The sequence below is a fragment of the Vollenhovia emeryi genome, unplaced genomic scaffold (assembly GCF_000949405.1).
Source record: "Vollenhovia emeryi isolate VEMERY1.0 unplaced genomic scaffold, V.emery_V1.0 DF939159.1, whole genome shotgun sequence".
In the NCBI taxonomy this organism is placed as follows: domain Eukaryota; kingdom Metazoa; phylum Arthropoda; class Insecta; order Hymenoptera; family Formicidae; genus Vollenhovia; species Vollenhovia emeryi.
In genome coordinates, this window is record NW_011967207.1 from 1806543 (window position 1) to 1825344 (window position 18802).

At 36.1% G+C, this 18802-nt stretch overlaps 1 protein-coding gene across 3 annotated transcripts; it reads left to right on the forward strand.

Annotated features, from left to right (window-relative positions):
• Window positions 1-7581: 7581 nt before the first annotated feature.
• Window positions 7582-13898, forward strand: LOC105564882 (radial spoke head protein 3 homolog). 3 transcript variants are annotated; one of them, XM_012017639.1, is made up of 11 exons: window positions 7582-7762; window positions 8410-9299; window positions 9930-10013; window positions 11249-11330; window positions 11401-11574; window positions 11673-11801; window positions 11896-12099; window positions 12239-12401; window positions 12570-12656; window positions 12810-13001; window positions 13773-13898. In XM_012017639.1, the coding sequence occupies exons 2-10, from the start codon at window positions 8509-8511 to the stop codon at window positions 12995-12997; spliced, it is 1902 nt and encodes a 633-aa protein (XP_011873029.1). In that variant the 5' UTR covers window positions 7582-7762; window positions 8410-8508; the 3' UTR covers window positions 12998-13001; window positions 13773-13898. The 3 variants fall into 3 exon arrangements, with proteins under 3 accessions (XP_011873029.1, XP_011873030.1, XP_011873031.1); XM_012017640.1 differs by having other exon boundaries at window positions 9933-10013; XM_012017641.1 differs by lacking the exon at window positions 9930-10013 and having other exon boundaries at window positions 7584-7762.
• The last annotated feature ends 4904 nt before the right edge of the window (window positions 13899-18802 follow it).

The window sequence follows — 18802 nt, forward strand, 5'->3', positions numbered from 1 at the left end:
AAGGTAGCACTTAAGTCAGATATTGTAAAGAAGAAAAGGTATTGTGTAACGCGATGAAGTTTTTGCTCAAGATTTTCAATATTAACGTTCGGATTACTTAAACTATTATCAATGTAATATAAAATTCAAGAAAAGAGTGAGTAGTAGATTTTCCTTCGATTAATTTCCATTATATCTCATTATATTTTAATCGTCGCTTAGAAAGAAAGAATATTTAATTCTTACATTATTCGCATGCTTTCATAACACACATCTATAAGAGTGTTTGAGCAAATCGATTATGGTTCTATCTACGAATGGTACCGAACGCGATAATCGCGGCTGGTGCTAATTCGCAACGCGCAAGATTGATGTCTTATCTCGAGTCAGTCCCGACGAGATGAGACTGCCAAAGAAGACGAAGTGGGTTAAGAAGAAGAATGAGAGACCTAAAGGATGGCAAACGTGCTTCGGGCGGCTTCGGGGAAAGGGGTGGTGTAGTTGTCTTTTAAACGGAGCAACGTTACATACCCCTGACGAATGGACAGGAGGAGGTGCCGATATCTCAACCGTAATTTATCACCCAGCTAGACCAGCTAGAAAACCGACGGGCCCTGCCATACGGACCCACGAGAAGAGGAACGCGAACGGAAAATAGAGAAAGAGGAGAGACACGAAAAAGGGGACTATGAACGCGCTCCGTGCTGCGCTGCACTCTCTTAGGCCCCTCAGGGCCCCGGGCCAACCCTCATTACCACGCCTCCAGACTTCCTAGTCATTATCTGGTGGTTCCAATACCGAGATCGAATTTCATCAGGAATCCCGACACTGACATTCCACAAAGATAATCACACCCCATCCTTCGCTTAAATGTGCAAAGTTTTTTCCCGTGGAATCTCGACTTTTTTATAATCGGTGCACATTTCATAGCATTTTATAGCATTACGCGTACTTTAAATAGCATCGTGCTCGCCATTAATACTCAATCGATCGCTATAAGTCACTAAATATACTGCCTAATTGAAAACTTTGCTAATAATATCATATGAATATAATTAATTGTACAATTACTCATACATATTTGTCATTTATTATTTTCGTAATAAAGTTGGAGTTTATATGAGCGTAAATAAATATCCATTTTTTAATATTGTAAAATATTACAAATAATAGCAAAATTAAAATATATAAAAATTGACAAATAAAATATGAAAAAAATTTTTTATATTATTTTTATATAATTAAAAAAGACAACAGTGAACAAGAGAACAAAATTACCCAGAACGATTTAATAATATTATATACCTCTACAAGTTTTTTCCGGTATGAAACAGCTGGCTAATCGTACGGTATAAAGCAGGCCGGCGATGAAAACTTAATCGCTAGTCGACGCGCGATCTCAATTTTCCCAAAAATTCCTCAACGCCCAAAAGCAGCGAAAATTTCTCGGGATAGGTCCCGGAAGATTCCGCTCGTGGGCTGGTTGTAAATAATTAAGGAGGTCCGACAAAACAAATATATCGTTTCGCGCAGTGTGATAGATGATGTTGCTTATTCAGCGTCCTGGGTGAAGAAGAAGAAGAGATTGGGAGGAGATGGAGTCGGCATACGTCGTGGGATACGTGGAGGAAAAGAAGCAGGAGGAGAAGGAGAATCAAGACTTGGTGGGTTTTAGGGGCCTTACGTGGACCCACGAGAAGGTTCAAGGGCGTGCTGGTTGTGGATGTTGTCGAGGCAAGGAAGGCGAGGCAATTAGGAAGCACAGCAGGGTGCCAAAATCTCTGCCCTCTTCCTCCTCCTCACCCAAATCGAACCACCACCTACACTCAGACTTCCTTCTTCTCTTCTATCACTTCTTCGGCAAGCTGCGCCTCCTCGACGAGCTCATCTTTGCCGCTGAGATAAATGTCGTTACCTCCTTCGCGTGAACAACATCCTTGATACTATTACTTGACTTGATATATTGATTTGTAATATCGATAAGGCCATCTTTTACATTAACATTTTTGCGTTCAGAATTCGACGCGATCCGAAAATCTCGAAATTCGGTTATGATAAAATTTATGACTTTTATAAAATGTTCAAGTTTTATATAATGTTATATTACCAAGGTCGATTTGGCAACTATCACATACAATATCTGTTATTCTTAAGTTTTTCATCCCAACATTTTAATCTGATTTTGTTTTATGACGAATATTAATTTATTACAAAGTCAGTAAAGGATACATTGCAAAAGTAATCTGGAACATCAATATGTTAAAGGAAATAAAAAAAACATACGTGTTAACCATTCAATGTAATTCACTTGTAATTCCATTGCGTCTACGCCAATGAGAAACTATTATTGATTGTCATAGAAAGAAAAAAATTTTTCGCCGCTTTCAAACCATTTCTATAACATCACAAACATTCTGACGACATGTAAAATATATAGCATTATCTAACATCGTCTTATTGGAAAGAAATAGCTTTCAAATGATTACTACTGTTTCTTTTTATCTCTGCTCTCAAATAGTTATAGAAAACAACTTCTTGAGCCTAAACGTTCATGAAATGGACGTTTGATGAACATGTAGCTTGGCAGCTGACGAAAGAATATTTTCCTTTGACATCTAATCACTAACTTTCTGCTAACATTGAATTCAAATGATATAAAAAAAAGTTATATCGAGTAGTTGATATTCCAGGAAATAAATTATTTACAAAATCAATTAGAAATTAAAGAGGCCGTTTAGGACCGGGCATAGGTGTAAGTAGCCAGTTAAATTAAATTATTACATATATTAATAAATTAATAAACATATATTAAAGCCAATTAAATTAAATTATTTACATATAATTATATATGAAAAAGTTTTCCCAAGATATCGTTTTTCATTTCCTTTGACGTACAATTTCCGAAAAAACAATTACTCCAGACCATTTTTCCGGTTTCTATTTGGATCTACTTTATATCAATTATTAATCAAAATATTTTCAAAGTAGTAACTTTCTTTTACTTAATTAATATTTATTGTGAATAGGTATTCACAATTTAATATAATTTATTGCTTAACTTTGATGCGCTACTATCGGCAGTAGACGCAACCTCACGCCTAACTGTCAGTAAAGTAGAAAAGTATTGGTTAACAGCTGGTAGGTGCATAAGTATCGATTTGCTCTTACCCAGTATAGGTATACTTATCGACTTAACAGACCTACTCTCAAGTAGAGACCAACCTTTCTCAGGATAGCTAAATTTGTTTCGATAAAATAAAGAAGAGATTTTTTTTTAGCTAAATATGTTTTAGCTAAAGATGTTTTAATATACGATGTAATTAAGTAAAACTTGACAACTTTAAAAAATATTACATGCATTAAACAAAAGTTGACACGCCAAATTACATTAAAGAATAACAATAGAAAAATCTACATGCATGTATACATGTATTAAATTATTGAATCATCTCTCTCTCTCTCTCTCTCTCTCTCTCTCTCTCTCTCTCTCTCTCTCTCTCTCTCTCTTGAGAATCATAATTAAACTATTTAAAATATATAATTTTAATAATTCTAAAATTTTTATTTGATTTTAATTTTTTAATTTTAATAAACTAAAATATACGATATCCTTTCTTGTTTCATAAATAATAAATCAAAAGTTTTAATTCAAATATACGATAATTTACAATCGTGAATGCAGATTACGTATCTTGGATACGAAAAGCAGCGAGTCAATAAAGGGAATTTCAGAGTTGATCCGTTTCTATAACGACAGACCCAAAGAGTCCAGTAGCGAAAGAGAACCGCCCCGAGAAACCTTTTTACAAGGGGCTAGAAACGCACGGAACGATATCATAATTTTAAAGTGTAGCATTTCTGCGTAATTAAATTGTGCGAGAAAAATTAACAATGGTTACGAGAATGACGGAACAGTGTCGAATGTGCAATCGGGGATTGCAGTCTTACAATATACCCTTCGATACACACGAGAGGAAGGAGACCTACACTTTTGTGAAGAGTCCAAGGGCGATATTGCACATCCAAAAGAAATACAGAAATCCTCCAATGTAAGTAATCGATCACTTTTGATAACAGATAATAATAACGTAATGAGACTTTTCGAAACTTGAAAAATTGCTTGGCAAACATCGGCAGACTTCGAGATCTCGGATAAGAGTTTCTCAAACGCTGAATGAAACTATTGTTCTATGCAGAAGAATTAAGGAGATATGCATAATTAGTGTCATTAGTGTCATTTTCGTTTAAATATATGTCATACATATTAAGAATTTTTCGCGACTTTGTTCAGCCAACTTAATTTGGTTCTTTAACGTAATAATAACATGCCATGAAGATCACAGTTGCACATAACATTTTCATGTTAATGTCAACGCAACAAGTGTACAATATACTTGTAAATCATTTTATCTGTTTAACTTGCGCAAACGTACGCCCTAATCGTTCTTTGAATTAATAATTCCACACATTGCAAGCGTATGGTACGGACAACACACATTATATTCGCTGCTTTACGTAAAGCATGCTCTACATATTCAGCACTACGTTAAGTTTACGCGAAAGTGTGAACCTTCAACTTTACAGAAGACGTACACACATATTAACGTCAAAAACTAGTTCTATTCCTAGCACAGTGTTTATCTTTGACTTTTTCTCATGGTCAATATTTCTTAAATATGAATGTAACAACAAAAATCTCTTCTGAGATTTTTATTTTATAATTCTAAATGAATTTATTTAAAATCATCTCGTTAAACTAGAAGAGACTGCTATTCTATATTTTTTAAATATTAATTACATGTGTATAATTAATAGTAATATATATTTACTTATAATTATATGTATATATTCAGTAGTAATGTATATTTTTAAACATATTCAATAGTAATATATATTCTCCTGAGCAAACACTTATAGAAAAAAATTGAAGAAAAAAGTTTCACTAACATGCAAATACCAAGAAAATAATTAGAATTAAACTTTAGAACTAGAAAAAGAATATCAATAACTGGAAAAGCACAGCACATAGATAATGCATTTAGTCTATAGATTACTATGCTTATAGACGACAAAGGGAATGACCGCAGCGGTAGATTTTATCGTTGACTATCGTACACGGAAGAATACAAAATGTGTGATGCTATGCACATTCGCTTCACGCGATTTCTACTTCTATCAAAGGAGAATATTTATGCTGTACAGCTACGAAATAGTCACGCCTCTTCCGTGACAGTCGAGATTGAGAACTTGAAATAAATTTTCTTATTAACAAATAAAAATCTATGACTGATTTTCGTAAAGCTTTTGAAATAAGATTTACCATGTGCATTTAATCTTAAATATAATTAACTGCAAACCAATCTGTTATTAAATATCATTAACAATTAATTTTTTTCAATAATTACGCTATCATTCTACCATAATTCAATATAATTCAATGTAACAATAAATTAAGACCGTGTTGTGATACGAATGTAATAATTATTATCACGAAGAACTCAAAAGCGAAACATTTTGCCATCGTGTAAAATAAGAGCGCAATAGTATATTTTAAATAACGTTCTTCTAGCTATTCATTGCGCACTATATTTAGCAAAAGCCATTTGCATGTTACATAATAAAATATCCAGCAAGTCATATTGATTAGAATAAAGAAACGCATGCTTTACGTTATATGTAGACAAGACATTCAATCATGAATTAATAAGAACAATCTCTTATATAAAGCTGTCATAAACGAGAGAATGTCAATTCTTTATAAAATAATTAAGAGACTAGGACATATATTTATATGTTTCGTAAAAACCGCCCACTAATCACATAGCGCTTTTTCTTATCAAAAATTGAGTCGAAGAGTCCTGAACTATTATTTTCTATAATATGCTCGATAAAGCAGCATTATTGAGTAAAGTCAATTCAATCAGCACCAATAATTCAGACAGGAAAAAGTAATTATATTGTTGAAAAAAGTATTCCCCTAATTTATTTCAATAGAAAAATAATGAAATGTAGAAGTTTATGTGTGTACGTGAGTGTCCTACTTATTTTATTGATTTTCTAATGGCGAATATCGGCGTCCTAAACCCATAATCGCACGCGACGTTTCACGCAAAACGCGAGAAACCAGAGAGAAACTTCTCTAAGGATTTCTGCAGCGTATTAATATTAATACGAAATATAATAAAAAATTATCTTTTTATTGTATTTGTCTTTCATCAAACTGCAATTAATCATTAACTTTTGTTAATTAAAAGGATTGATAAACAAATTTTTTATTCACCTGACACAGTCAGCGTGGAATTGGACTTCTTTTTTGTCAGAATTCTCTGAAAAACAGACCGCTGGTCTATTTAAGAAATTGATGCAACGATAACGCAAGTACTGTAAGCTACTATCGACGATCGTAAACAGCCGCAGGTCTCTATTTCCGACATTATTCGGGTATAGGTTGACCAATCAGGTGTTTACGGGCTCAGGCAAGGACGAGAAAAAAAAAGTATTCCATTATTACACCATCCACGAACTTGAGCTATAAATTTCTACATGTTAAATGTCACTTGTTATTTTTACATTTCAATAAGATCAATACTTTCTTGAAACCAGGACAAAAACTTTGTTAATAATAATATATATATATTGGTATACTCCAAATCTGATATCTGTTATTTATTATATTTTACGGAATTTATAGAATGTATTGACGTTGTGCAATCTGTGATTGTGCAAGAATTGTGTCACAGAATTCATAGAATCTTTTTGAAGAATGAGCTATTTCAGACCACAACTTCGTTTGCCGAGAACAGATTTTATGGTTAGATTAATAAACGCTATATAGGTACGTAAACGTCGGATGTGATATATTTTCGAGCAGCACGAAACCATTGTAAATGCGATTGCGATACATATGATTATATACGAAATACAGAGTAGCGTTGTTGATTGAAGCTTCTTTTTTTTTAAAGAAGACTGGGAGTAATACAAAATATACTAAAGTTGTAATTTACTATAATTTAAAATATATTACTGTAAAAAGGAATTATCACACAGAACATATGATTCATATTCATATTATGTCTGATTAAATTCTGAATTTTCATGTACATGTATTTGCATAAGTCGTGTGCTAATAAAATGCCTTACTCATCTCATAATTCATTTTCTACCTACGTTCTATCGCGCGCACACGTACACACTTGCATTAGTAAATAACTACCGCCACTACAACCCAAAGCAACATAGTCATGTATCTTTGAGGGTGTTTTGAAGAATAAGAAACCTCGACGTCAAGGTTACCTGAGCAACTCTAATCTTATAGATGCAGTAAGAAAAACGTACACATATATTATTTTTATTTTATGCAAAAAGAAAAAAGAAGAACGAAGGAGTAGAAAGTCGCATATCTGTATTTAGAACACGAGTCTAGTGCCAAGTCGCGATAGGCCAACGTGATGAAAAGTGCGGTTTCACCTTGAAGTGTTGCTAGGGTTGGAAGTTCCCGGACAGGTTCCCTAGGCCAGGTAGAACAATATCCACCCTTTGTCGGTGAACTTAAGCATGCGCAACGTTCGCAGTGGTCAGCGTTATTGAGTGGCCGGTCGCGGGGTGAAGATATATGTGCAACTTGGCCTGTACGGTCTATATCGGTCGATTCTAAGGACATTGTCCAGTCTCTGAACTCCCCCGCGAGCCAGTAATGCCGCGGCTATACTCGGCGAACGATCACGGCGTTTTCCCCGATCTTTCGCGGGCGGCAAAACCGCCGGTTTGGCGTTGGTTTTGCACAGTACGTATTAATGTGAAGCGACTGTAAGAAAGACTGAAGTCGATATAACTTTAAAGACCTAATTGAATTTCTATCTATGTTACAAACACGTGAACACAATTTTTTATTTGTAATACGAAAGCGCGATTACGTGAGACACTTTCTTGTTTTAACTTTGACACTTTAAAATGGCATGCGGCCAAAACTTGGTTTGATAATAATAAAAATAAAAACTGTTTCTAAATGATCTAAATAATGTACATATATACATCATTCTACATATAAATCACTCACTTGATCAGATTACACTTTGTATTGTATTTGCAAAAATCTTCGTATTTTAACAATGTTATTAGGAATAATAAAAATACTTCTTACTATGATTTCTCACCATTAAGCTCTTACAAATCGCTGCTCATAATTTGCGATTAGGCAAACTTGCTTATAGCTAGACCTCTCGTGACTTCACCAGTGAATAATTAAAGAAATAATTACGGACGCAACGTTCACGTTTTCAGCGGCTATATCAAGTTCTCACTTCGCAAATACAGACAATCAATGACCGATCAATAGACCGAGCTTTGAGATAATAGCTTCTAAGATTTTCGAAGCACATTTGTACGACATAAACACGTAATGAATGAAATGTAATCTTTGAACTTTTGAAGGGGAGCGTTTGAAAAGTTAAACACGACGCGCGATTTTAATCATCTTCGATCGATTCACCATGTCCGCCGCAAAATCGGACGTCTGAAGAAATCGGAAGGATGCCGGCCGGTATTTCGACTCTGGCGCCGTCGACGGATGCGGAATCTTTCGATTATGAGGCAAAGAATCCGCCAGCCTTTACAATCTTGCAGAAGGATGGCTTGGATTCGAGTCTGCCGCTCTTACACGTCAACGAGGACGATGAGATAAATGCGTCGCAACTCACCAACTTGGAGAACATGAAGAACGCGATGAAGAATAATCTCTGTAATCGCAGACGCATCAGCAAATCCAATGAACATCTGGTCTTGGCTAGTTTGCAATCGAATCAAGTTAATCCTCTGAAGAAGAAGCAGCAGAGTAAAAGTCATGATAGTTTAGAGTTAGCTGAGGCGAGGCCATCTACGGTTAAACCGAGCATCGTCTTATCAACAAAGGACTTCAATGAGGTGCTAAACGCGAAACTGAAAAAGATTCAAGAGCAAGCGGAGACCGAGCAAGGCCGCAAGTCGCCCAAGAAATCGATCCTACCGCAGAAGAAGCCGTTTATTACGACCGTGAAGACGGGAGAATTTCTAATGCCGCCACCGGAAGTGGCGGCCTTGCTCGGCATAGCACCAAGCGGAAATGAAGAGGAGGCAACGGACGGATGTCCTCTGAAAAACAGATTCAAATCACTGATATCATTAGCCAAAAGACCAGAGGTACGTCACACTAGCCATAATGCCAGATGTCCAGCCGCCCTAAAGGCTACCGTAGACTTTTCTCTCGGTATGATGAACGCTACTACCATTGCCAGTGCCTCGACCTTGAACGAGCAGGCGAGAAGATTCAAGAGAAACGAGCCAGCGTAAGTGATGCTGAGGTGACAGCACAGTTGCCTTCTAAATGTCGTTTAATTGGCGTGTTAATGTCACGATATTTTTTTTTAATCAGGGGCGGATTGAGAGAGAGAGAGAGAGAGAGAGAGAGAGAGAGAGAGAGAGAGAGAGAGAGAAAATTGCTATGATGTTTCAGAAAAACCTTGCACGAAACATTTTTATTCTCAAAAATATATGGCAATTTTTTAAGTTATACATTTTATGGAATAAGAATATTACCTTTAATATCTTCTAATTTAATTATGTTCTTACTAAGAACATATAAAAATTATTTATCTCAGATCACGAAGTCATCCGCCCCCTTTTTTCCATTGAATTTCTTGCTCTATATGTATCTTAGTTTAATTTTACACCATTCTTACCAAAATTACATATTTATGAAATGAGGTAGATATTACTGGAATACAAATCAATCGATCTATTAAAAGAAACTCGCGAGAAGAGTCGACACGCGTTTCAAGTGTAAGCGCGAAAGGTGTCTCTATTCCAAAAGGCAAAATCTGATTATGAATTCAATTGAAGCGCGTGAATAGAGATAATGAGAGGCATTCCGAGAGTAGGAAAAGGGTGTATAAGAAGAGCGGGAATTGTTTTTCTAGCAGATTCCCGCAGACGCCGCGAGCTTTACCAAAAAAGTTGGAACCGATCGAGGGCATGATGAATGTGCTGCCGAGACTCCGCGGGTAACGAAAATACCTTACAAGTGGCACCACACTTATCACTGGTCTTTTAGTTGATAGCAGCTGCTTTTTCCCCGCTTTTTTCTTCTCGTCAGCCCAATTTATTCTCGTGCGCTTGTGGTCGCGTTCGAGTTTCTACGTTGTCATCGCTTCTGATGCACCACATTCTCGAATGTACATACATAGGAAGAAAATCACGTTTGACGTGATTGAAACAACTGTCCTCAATCAATAATATTAATCCTAAGACCTCACGTTTAGGGTCCACTAGACTCAAACTTTAAGCATAAGTTTTAAATTACGCAATTGGAACTGGCGTGTCAATCCTAGCTCTTCATTTTACCGTGTGGTTAGTCATTTTTGTTTCTCCCGTTGCTTATTGTGCGAATGAGTAAGAGAAACTAAAAAGACCAGTATGAGAAGATAGGCAGCTAAACGGGCGTGAGAACGGAGAGTTCATTTTTACCTTTCTTCTATCATTAGGTTTTTATAACTAACTGCTAATAAATATAGCCGAATGAAATATATATTCTGTAGTAATGCTATTATTTTCATCTAATCAAATATTTTAAAAATCAGTCGTGTCTTCACAAATTTGTAAGATAGGTTCAGCACGTAAAAATATATTAATTGTAAACGTTTTGTTGCGTTCACAATAGATACTGTTGCAATTGTTATCGAAACCATTAGCGTGCAGCAGGTCGTAGACACCATCCTAATGTTTTGTTACCATGCAACTGGAAACACATGCTTCATTAAGTGCGAGTAGATAAATATATCTCGAATCTTTAATGGCGGATTATTTAACTCACTTCTTTCCTATTTTATAATTTGCTGCGTAGCAATACGTCTTTTAATATATAATATTCAATCTGTATATTAATATACATATATAAAAGAACTAATATGTTTTTAGACAATAGTCAATGAGTTAATTTGAGATATAATTGAATTAAAATGATTTCTTGTAAATATCAATCGGAAAATTTACAAAATAAATTAAAACTAAGCTAATCTGAGGTTAAATAATTTGTCATAAACTAATTGTATATAATAACTTTATATACATATACATGCAATTTACAAAAAAAAATTATTTCGCAAAGTTTGTCGATGCTTGCCTAAAAGCGACGAGTTTTATAATAATTACATATCTCTCAGCATATTCAGCTGAACTTTTTAAAATTTGTTTTATGTTAAAAATGAAATTTTATTACAAATATAACGTTATTTTGCAGCGATCAATCGGTTCCTTTCGGGAATATTATGTTTGATCGTCGAGTGGCTCGTGGAAGCACATTCGCTTCCGTTCCTACTCTTGTAAGTGCCTTATTAATTTTTTCAAAATAAAATATTCCATATTTTTTTAATGAAATTTGTATTTATCTAGATCGATGGGGAACAATCGATAGCAGCGAGGCAAGCAGAAGCGAGACGAAGACATTTGGCGAGAAAACGTGCTCAAGTGCAAGCTTGCAGAACGCTCGTCGCCAGGACGGGTTCGCCTCCTCCAGTTCCTGGAAGAAAACATGAACCGGTGCAAACTGATATTTTTCTCGAGGAGGTTAATTGAAGCCTTAATTTCTACTTTCTTATTGATCAATTATTACTTTTTATTAAGATGAACTGAAAGTATGTCAAATTTTTAAATGTACATTCAAGCTGACGGAGAAACCGGACGAATCCGAAGTAGCCACACAAACCGATTACTTCTTGGAAAAACCAGTACTGCCGAACTATATGCCAGGCAAAGTCGGTCGGGATGTGTGCACTCAAATCGAACCCGGGGAAGTACGTGCTCTTGATATGATATTATAAGAGACACTGATAATTTTATGGTCAAATCGGTCAGTGAAGCAACTTCTTCATATCCCGACACTTCCAGCTCTTCGATTACGACACTGAAGTCCAACCGATTTTGGAGGTCTTGATAGGCAAGACTATCGAACAAGCCCTAATCGAGGTTCTGGAAGAAGAGGAAATCGCTGCTCTCAAGGAGCAGCAGAGAAGATTTCTCGAATTGCGCATGGCTGAAAAAGCTGAGGAGCAACGACTGGCGGAAGAGGAGAGGAGGCGTAGAGAGGAGAAGGTATCGACTTTCTATGATCTTTAATATTTTGGCATTTTAATACTTTTAACCCTTCGTTTACTTGCTCTACGTTATTATGAATAGAAAACGAGAAAAAGTGTGCAAAATGTAATGAAATGAATTTGTTTCAAATCCGCAGGAACAACGCCTCAAAGAACATGAAAGGACGATGAAGGCTCAACAAGAGACCGAGGAACGAGTCGCGGCTGCGGTATTGTTAACAGGATATATCGCCGAACTTTTGCCCGCGGTTCTGGAGGGTCTCAAGATGTCTGGCTACTTACTGGACGAGATCAAGGCTGGTTCGTGAGCTTGCACAAAAACACGATTTTTTCCAAATTTTTGATTGTAGATGTTCCTTAATGTCTACCTATCTATCGATTCTATTTCTATTGAGTTTACGTTCATCGCTCTTTTTTAATTGTCTTGTTGTTTATTTGAGTAATAATGTGCTGTGCACATAATTTCAGATGTCGAAGAAGGTTTTATGCCATGGTTAATGAAAGAAGTCAAGAAAGAAATGGGTAACGTGATTGAAAGCAGAGAATTGTTAATGGGTAAGGCTGAGCTTACAGTAAAAACTCTTTAAAAGATATTCCTAACTATTCTTTTTCTCATTATTTAATAAAACTATAGGATAGAAAAGAGATTTATCTAATAACTTTTTATAGGCAATAGACACATACAAATGTATAACGTTTATTTTACAGAAATTATTAGAGAAATCTTGGAAAACCGCGCGCAGACGTACAGGCAGCTTGGCGAAGAATATGATAGTTCAAGGAACAAGAGACTAGCAAACGTATATAATTTGGAAGAAGGTGAAACTGACAGCAATTTCGTGAACTACGAATCACCCGCGATGGAAAATCATCACGCAATTCAGCGTGATAAATAATTTGGTATAATATCCCGCACATGTTTACGGCACAAAGATCTAAACATTTATTTTAACGGGCAAATTGCGAAATTAAAATCTCAGCAAAATCTTATTCAACAGTTAAATTGAAATAAAAATAAAATCACGAACCGAAAGAGCAAACGGGGATGTAGAAAATGTATATTATTGTTGAATCGTGAATATTTAGTAACGGTTCATAGTAACGACAGCAATTTGTTTTTATAATAATTTTCGTTATCACTAACTGCACTAATGTGTAGTTTTATAGGGACATTAATGATGCGAGAAGATTGGCAAGTCGTAGTTAACTTTCGGATAACGGGATTTACCTTAACCAGCACAAAAGCAATATCCGAACTCGGTACCTTCTACATTAAGCAGTATACACAGCTGTGCAACAAATCCATTTCCTTCGCTTGAACCCTCTGACAGGTCACCGCAGCGCTCGCAATCCCTATCGCAAACAGTAACCGCCGAGAGAACGAGAAAGGCCCATCAGAAATTAATTATCGATTCACGAAATCAGCGCGGTATAATCGCTCTCGCTGTCATAGAAAAGATGCAAGCGATAAAGATAAGGCTTTACCAAAATCAGTTTATCCCAAACCAATCTTTCAAAATTAAACAAAATTTTTTTCTTTGCTGAGATCTTAATACATGCTATGACACGTATTGTGACATTGTAGAAGACAGATATTTTTATGCAATATGAATATATGTGAATTATTTGTGATACGTGTGATAATAATTTGTCATTTATTTGTTTTTGCAGTTTTTTAGATTAACATGGAAACGCTGCACAACGCTTTCAAGAATGAGATTAAATAGCTGATTATATTCTAAGATATAATTTTTAATTTCAAAGATCCAAAAATTTAAGTACATATTAAATAAACAAAAATATAGAAAGAATTCGATACGCGTAATGTATATTCTTATTATTAGAAATTACTCCCGTTTATCGAATTAGGATATTTTAATTTTTTAATGATAATTCACAATCTCCAGGCAAAATTTTTGTCCTCTCCTTATAAATCAGTTGTTTTAAAATTCACCTCCAATCCCTACCAATTAGTCATGGATTATCTTTCTAACCCACACTGAAGAGCTAACACAGCTGAGAATATGTCTCCTACGTCAAAAATAACAAATGTAATGTCACTAAAACAGAACGTGTTTTTACACTTGCTAATTAAACTATTATTTTGGATAACAGAGATTTCAATACGAATTGTACGTATTGTACGTGCATGTACGTAAATTAATTGCATCGATAAGAACGATTAATAAAATCTTTCAATAGAATTTGCTAAAACGAACAAAATTAACGTATATCAAGCATTTATTCCAGGAAAAAAATATGTATGTGTGTGTAATTCTATTAACACATATACATTTTGTATTCCTCGTACTTTTTATTTATTTGCGACATATATAACTTTTGTTAAAATACGTTTATCATTAATATCAATACGTTTTTGTGTTGATATAAGATGCGACAAATATTGAACAGAGATTATTCCTGAAATTCACCCCTCAACACGATCATAGGCCACCGATACACCACCAAAGTAAAAAACCTGTCCGCTCCAATCAGGATTAGACCGATTGTAATGGGATGAGGTTTCACGCTGAATTGAGATCGGCACAGTTTTAAAAAGCCACCCACCCTCTTTAACTAAGCCCTCGCGGGTGAGGGGTGGAAGCGGAGTGAGACAAGGGGACATATTGTATTGGATTAAATTAAGCAAGGGGACTGCTTTCTCGTACCGCGCATTATATGCACAAAAATTGTGTGCCAAGTGAATCGTGTTTTTCGAGGAGAGGGAGAAAGGGCGGTGTACCGCAGGCCGAACGAAGAAGGGTGAAAGATGTCCAATGCACCAGGACCGGTATGCCACGAGGGATCCGACATTATTTTGTCATGTGACCCGTGTCATCTGCATCTTCACGTGATATTTCCTCGTTGCGAACACGACACGTGCAAATCTAAGAGCTACTGTACAAATACGACGCAACGTAGTTTTCCGAACAGATTTTACTTTTTTTTTATTTAACTTTACGGCTCTTACAGCAATATTTATATGCGACGAAAATCTTGAAAATTTATTCTACCGTGTAATTTTATATTTTATAAAAATATCCCCCCCGCTGAAACTGTTAGCGTGAGTGAAACCGAAACACTATCGTATTTTAATATTTACCCGTGAACAATCATGTGAATTGGATTGACTCTTAAAATCAAGTAAACAGTTCCTAATGGTTAAATACTGCCTCAAACGCGGGGCGCGTGGTCGTAACAGAGAATCTCTGTGGGGTCTCCGGTGGTCACGTGTCGTGTTACATGACACTCGTTTCTGCGGGACGCGAGCAATATGTCGACGTGCCACGTGGACAGCGGATATGCACTTTAACTTCTCTAGCATGGAATGCAATGCAGAAAAATTTGCCAAGTTTAAAAAAAATATATTCAATTAAATTAAGATTGGATTATTTTAAAATATAATGAAAAGTTTTCTCTATGTATAAGATTATGTAAAATTAATTATTTAATTATGATCTAATAATAACTGTTGTAATAATTGTTAGCAATATTACAATTGTTATAATAATTGTTCCCATATATTTTCCCAACTCAATGCAATAAATATAAATTCAAATAAGACGAAAAATAATATAAAATTAAATTTAAACATACTAGAAAAATTATTAGCAATCTTTAGATAACTATTGTTCAGTCAAACTCATCAGCTAAACTAGTAGGTCTGGCCAGCACGGTTTGCAGTAAATACACGTAAGCCACCGTCTAGTTTGAGGCAGCGTTAGACTTTTGACACTTGCAGAACCGAGACGAATCACCTTTATGACTGCCTCCCCGCAAAGGCGACCATAACTCAGGATTTCAGTAAAGGGATACAGAACAATGAGATTGGTTCCGTCTCCCCGTAGCAAAAGCTCCCAAGTCTACGCGCATCTCTCGTCATCGACGATTCGCATGCATCGCCTCTACGCATCTTTAAATGTATGCAAAATGTACTTATCGATAACGACGATATAATATAGAAAGTTCATAATATTTGGTACATGGTTATATTAACCTACCTACATATCTTCGATTACGAAATATCTTTTTTACATCTCAATATTTATGCTCATAAAAGAAAAACATAAATATGTGTACACATCACTGATAATATTTAAGATTTAATATTAACTATATACTACGTCATAATAATAATATAACGTGCAAAAAAATTGTATGGCATTAATGTATTATTAAAAAATGTATGTCATCCCTACAAAATATCATATTTACAAATTATTATTTCTTGAAATTAATATCGTTCAATTTCTTTTCACACTGTCTCTATAAAGCTTTTGCATTTTTAATAAATAAAGAAGAATTTCCCAGTTAGAACTGAACAATATCGCATTCTCCTGTGCAAGGCTGAAATGCACTTGCGTCTCCTTGTGCATCGTCACACCGGGTGCTTGGTGCACGGCTTGGTGCGCGAATACAAGATCGAGGAGGGGTGCTTCCGCGTAGGCTTATTTTGAACATCCCACCCATGAGGGTGCAGCGATAATACGTAGATGATAATCGCGATATTAATATCGCATTGGGAAGCGCACACATGCGTGCAAGGGGCCCATTGGTCACGGTGGAACACTTGCTCGCTTGCTGGCCCCGCGGTTGTCTGAATTGCACCCTGATTTTAGAAAGAGACGGCTAGAGGGAACGACCCTCCGCGGCAGCGCGAGCGACAAACGAAATTTATCAGCAAACTGCAAGATAGGTAAGTAGGTATGATATCGTAAATATTCTATAATATATGAAAATTCGTTGAAAAAAAAAAGATTGCAGAGGTAATTATAATTGATTTACTAAATTATTTTATATCCATATTAATTAGCGTATTAATGAGAAGTTCTTGACAGATAGCATAGTCAGAAAATTTTACATACTTCCAGTGCGCCCCCTATTTTCCTAAATAGCTACACCTTTAATAGGGTCTTTACAAGCTCCCCGAATCTTTCATGTTTCTGCTTCCTACTCACGAATCGTGCAAGGGACTGCAACACTTGCCGCGTACATTTTAGGGCGCGATAGAATGGTGAAACACTCGTGCTCGAGTTTCCAGCGATCAGGGAGGGGTTGGTACAGGGAATGGTGCGGCTTGTGAACACTCGTGTCATTCCCTGCCCCGACATCATCCACGCGGATGAATCACGTCATTCATGAAAGAGGTTCCGCGGCCTGAAGAAACCATGCCCCTCTTCTGGTCCCAAATCAGGCTAGTAAGCTACGCGACAGCTTCGAAAACGCATCTTAAGAATTCGCGAACATTCACGAGAGGACATATTTAAAGTTCAATAGAGGCTCGTAAAACACCCAAGCAATTAAATACAAAGTCGAATATGTGAAATTCGCTTTTATTCATTATTGAAATGAAAAATATACGTCATGCGAAATCTACTGTTTTTGGCATTTATATCAATATTCAATTGATGTGCACAGTCAATTTATCATAGGCGATTAATCTTGTCGTTAAAACGATAAGTACGTCGTCCAGCGAAAGCGTTTTATGAGATTATCTATCGCATACATAAAAAAAGAAAAAGAGAGAAAGACACGCATTGGCAAGATAGCGCCGAGATTCTGGGTGAGATCGAGATTGCCGGACGATTAGACATATCCGAACGATATCGCGCCTACGCGATCAATGGCTCGGACCACCGGGAAGAATAAGCCACTTAATTTCCTAATCAACCGTTGATTCAGATGCACCTTTCGGCCGATCCCTCGCATTGGTAATACAGAAACGCGTAGTGGGTCGCAGCTGAGCCAAACAATGTCTTTTCACATGAAGCTTTTATAGCCCCATCGAGAGTACTAAAGGTCTGCTCCTAGTCCTACCCTACCGATTCGCGAATTGCACGCGTCTTCATCAAAAGCGCGAGTATATTTTGCATTACACCTTACGATTAAAATCAAGACGCGCAAAAGTAATAACATGAGTTATTACTTTTGGGAATAATGCAATCTAGATTTATTTAGATATAGATTTAGATATTATACCTAAATACAATGCAATTAATAATGTATATTTAGATTAAGTTTATTAATAAATAAATATTGTATGTACATGTATATAGTTAACTCATCTCAATTTTTAATTGTTGCTTCTTCATTAGCAATGTACAAGGCGCCCGTAATACCACGTGACGAGAAAGTAGCACCTGCTCCAGCAGGCAGAAAAACCCCAAAAGCGAACTTACGACCAGCTAGCTCCTCCCATGCCACGCGTTTGCACCAACGACATGAGTCGCAAGCAACCCAGCAGCCTGTCTACTACCGGCCCTAAATACAATTACGTATACGTATCTACTCATACAAAGAAGAATAGAGGGGGGGAGAATACGCGGCTAGACCAATGATCAAAATCATGCACCACCTCCAGTACAGATTTAAAGCATGTATGAAATATGTCTCTACCTTAGTTGATATCTCAACTCACGACTATGCGGATCGACGTACGACGGATCAAGGTACACCTTGAAAAGACTTGACACTGTGACTATAAACATACGTGGGTGTTCTGTAAAACTGTGAAATGTCATAGTGCAACTTTAATTTCGTTAAATATTTTTATTGTAATCTATGTTTTTCGAAAACATAGTTTACAAGGAGAACTGATCGAAGGAGAACCAAGGTTTGCGAGAAGAACTCCAAGGTGAAGAAGTATCGAAATTTCTCAGAATTGTTCGACAGAAATAATTTTGAATAGGGACGTGCAAGTG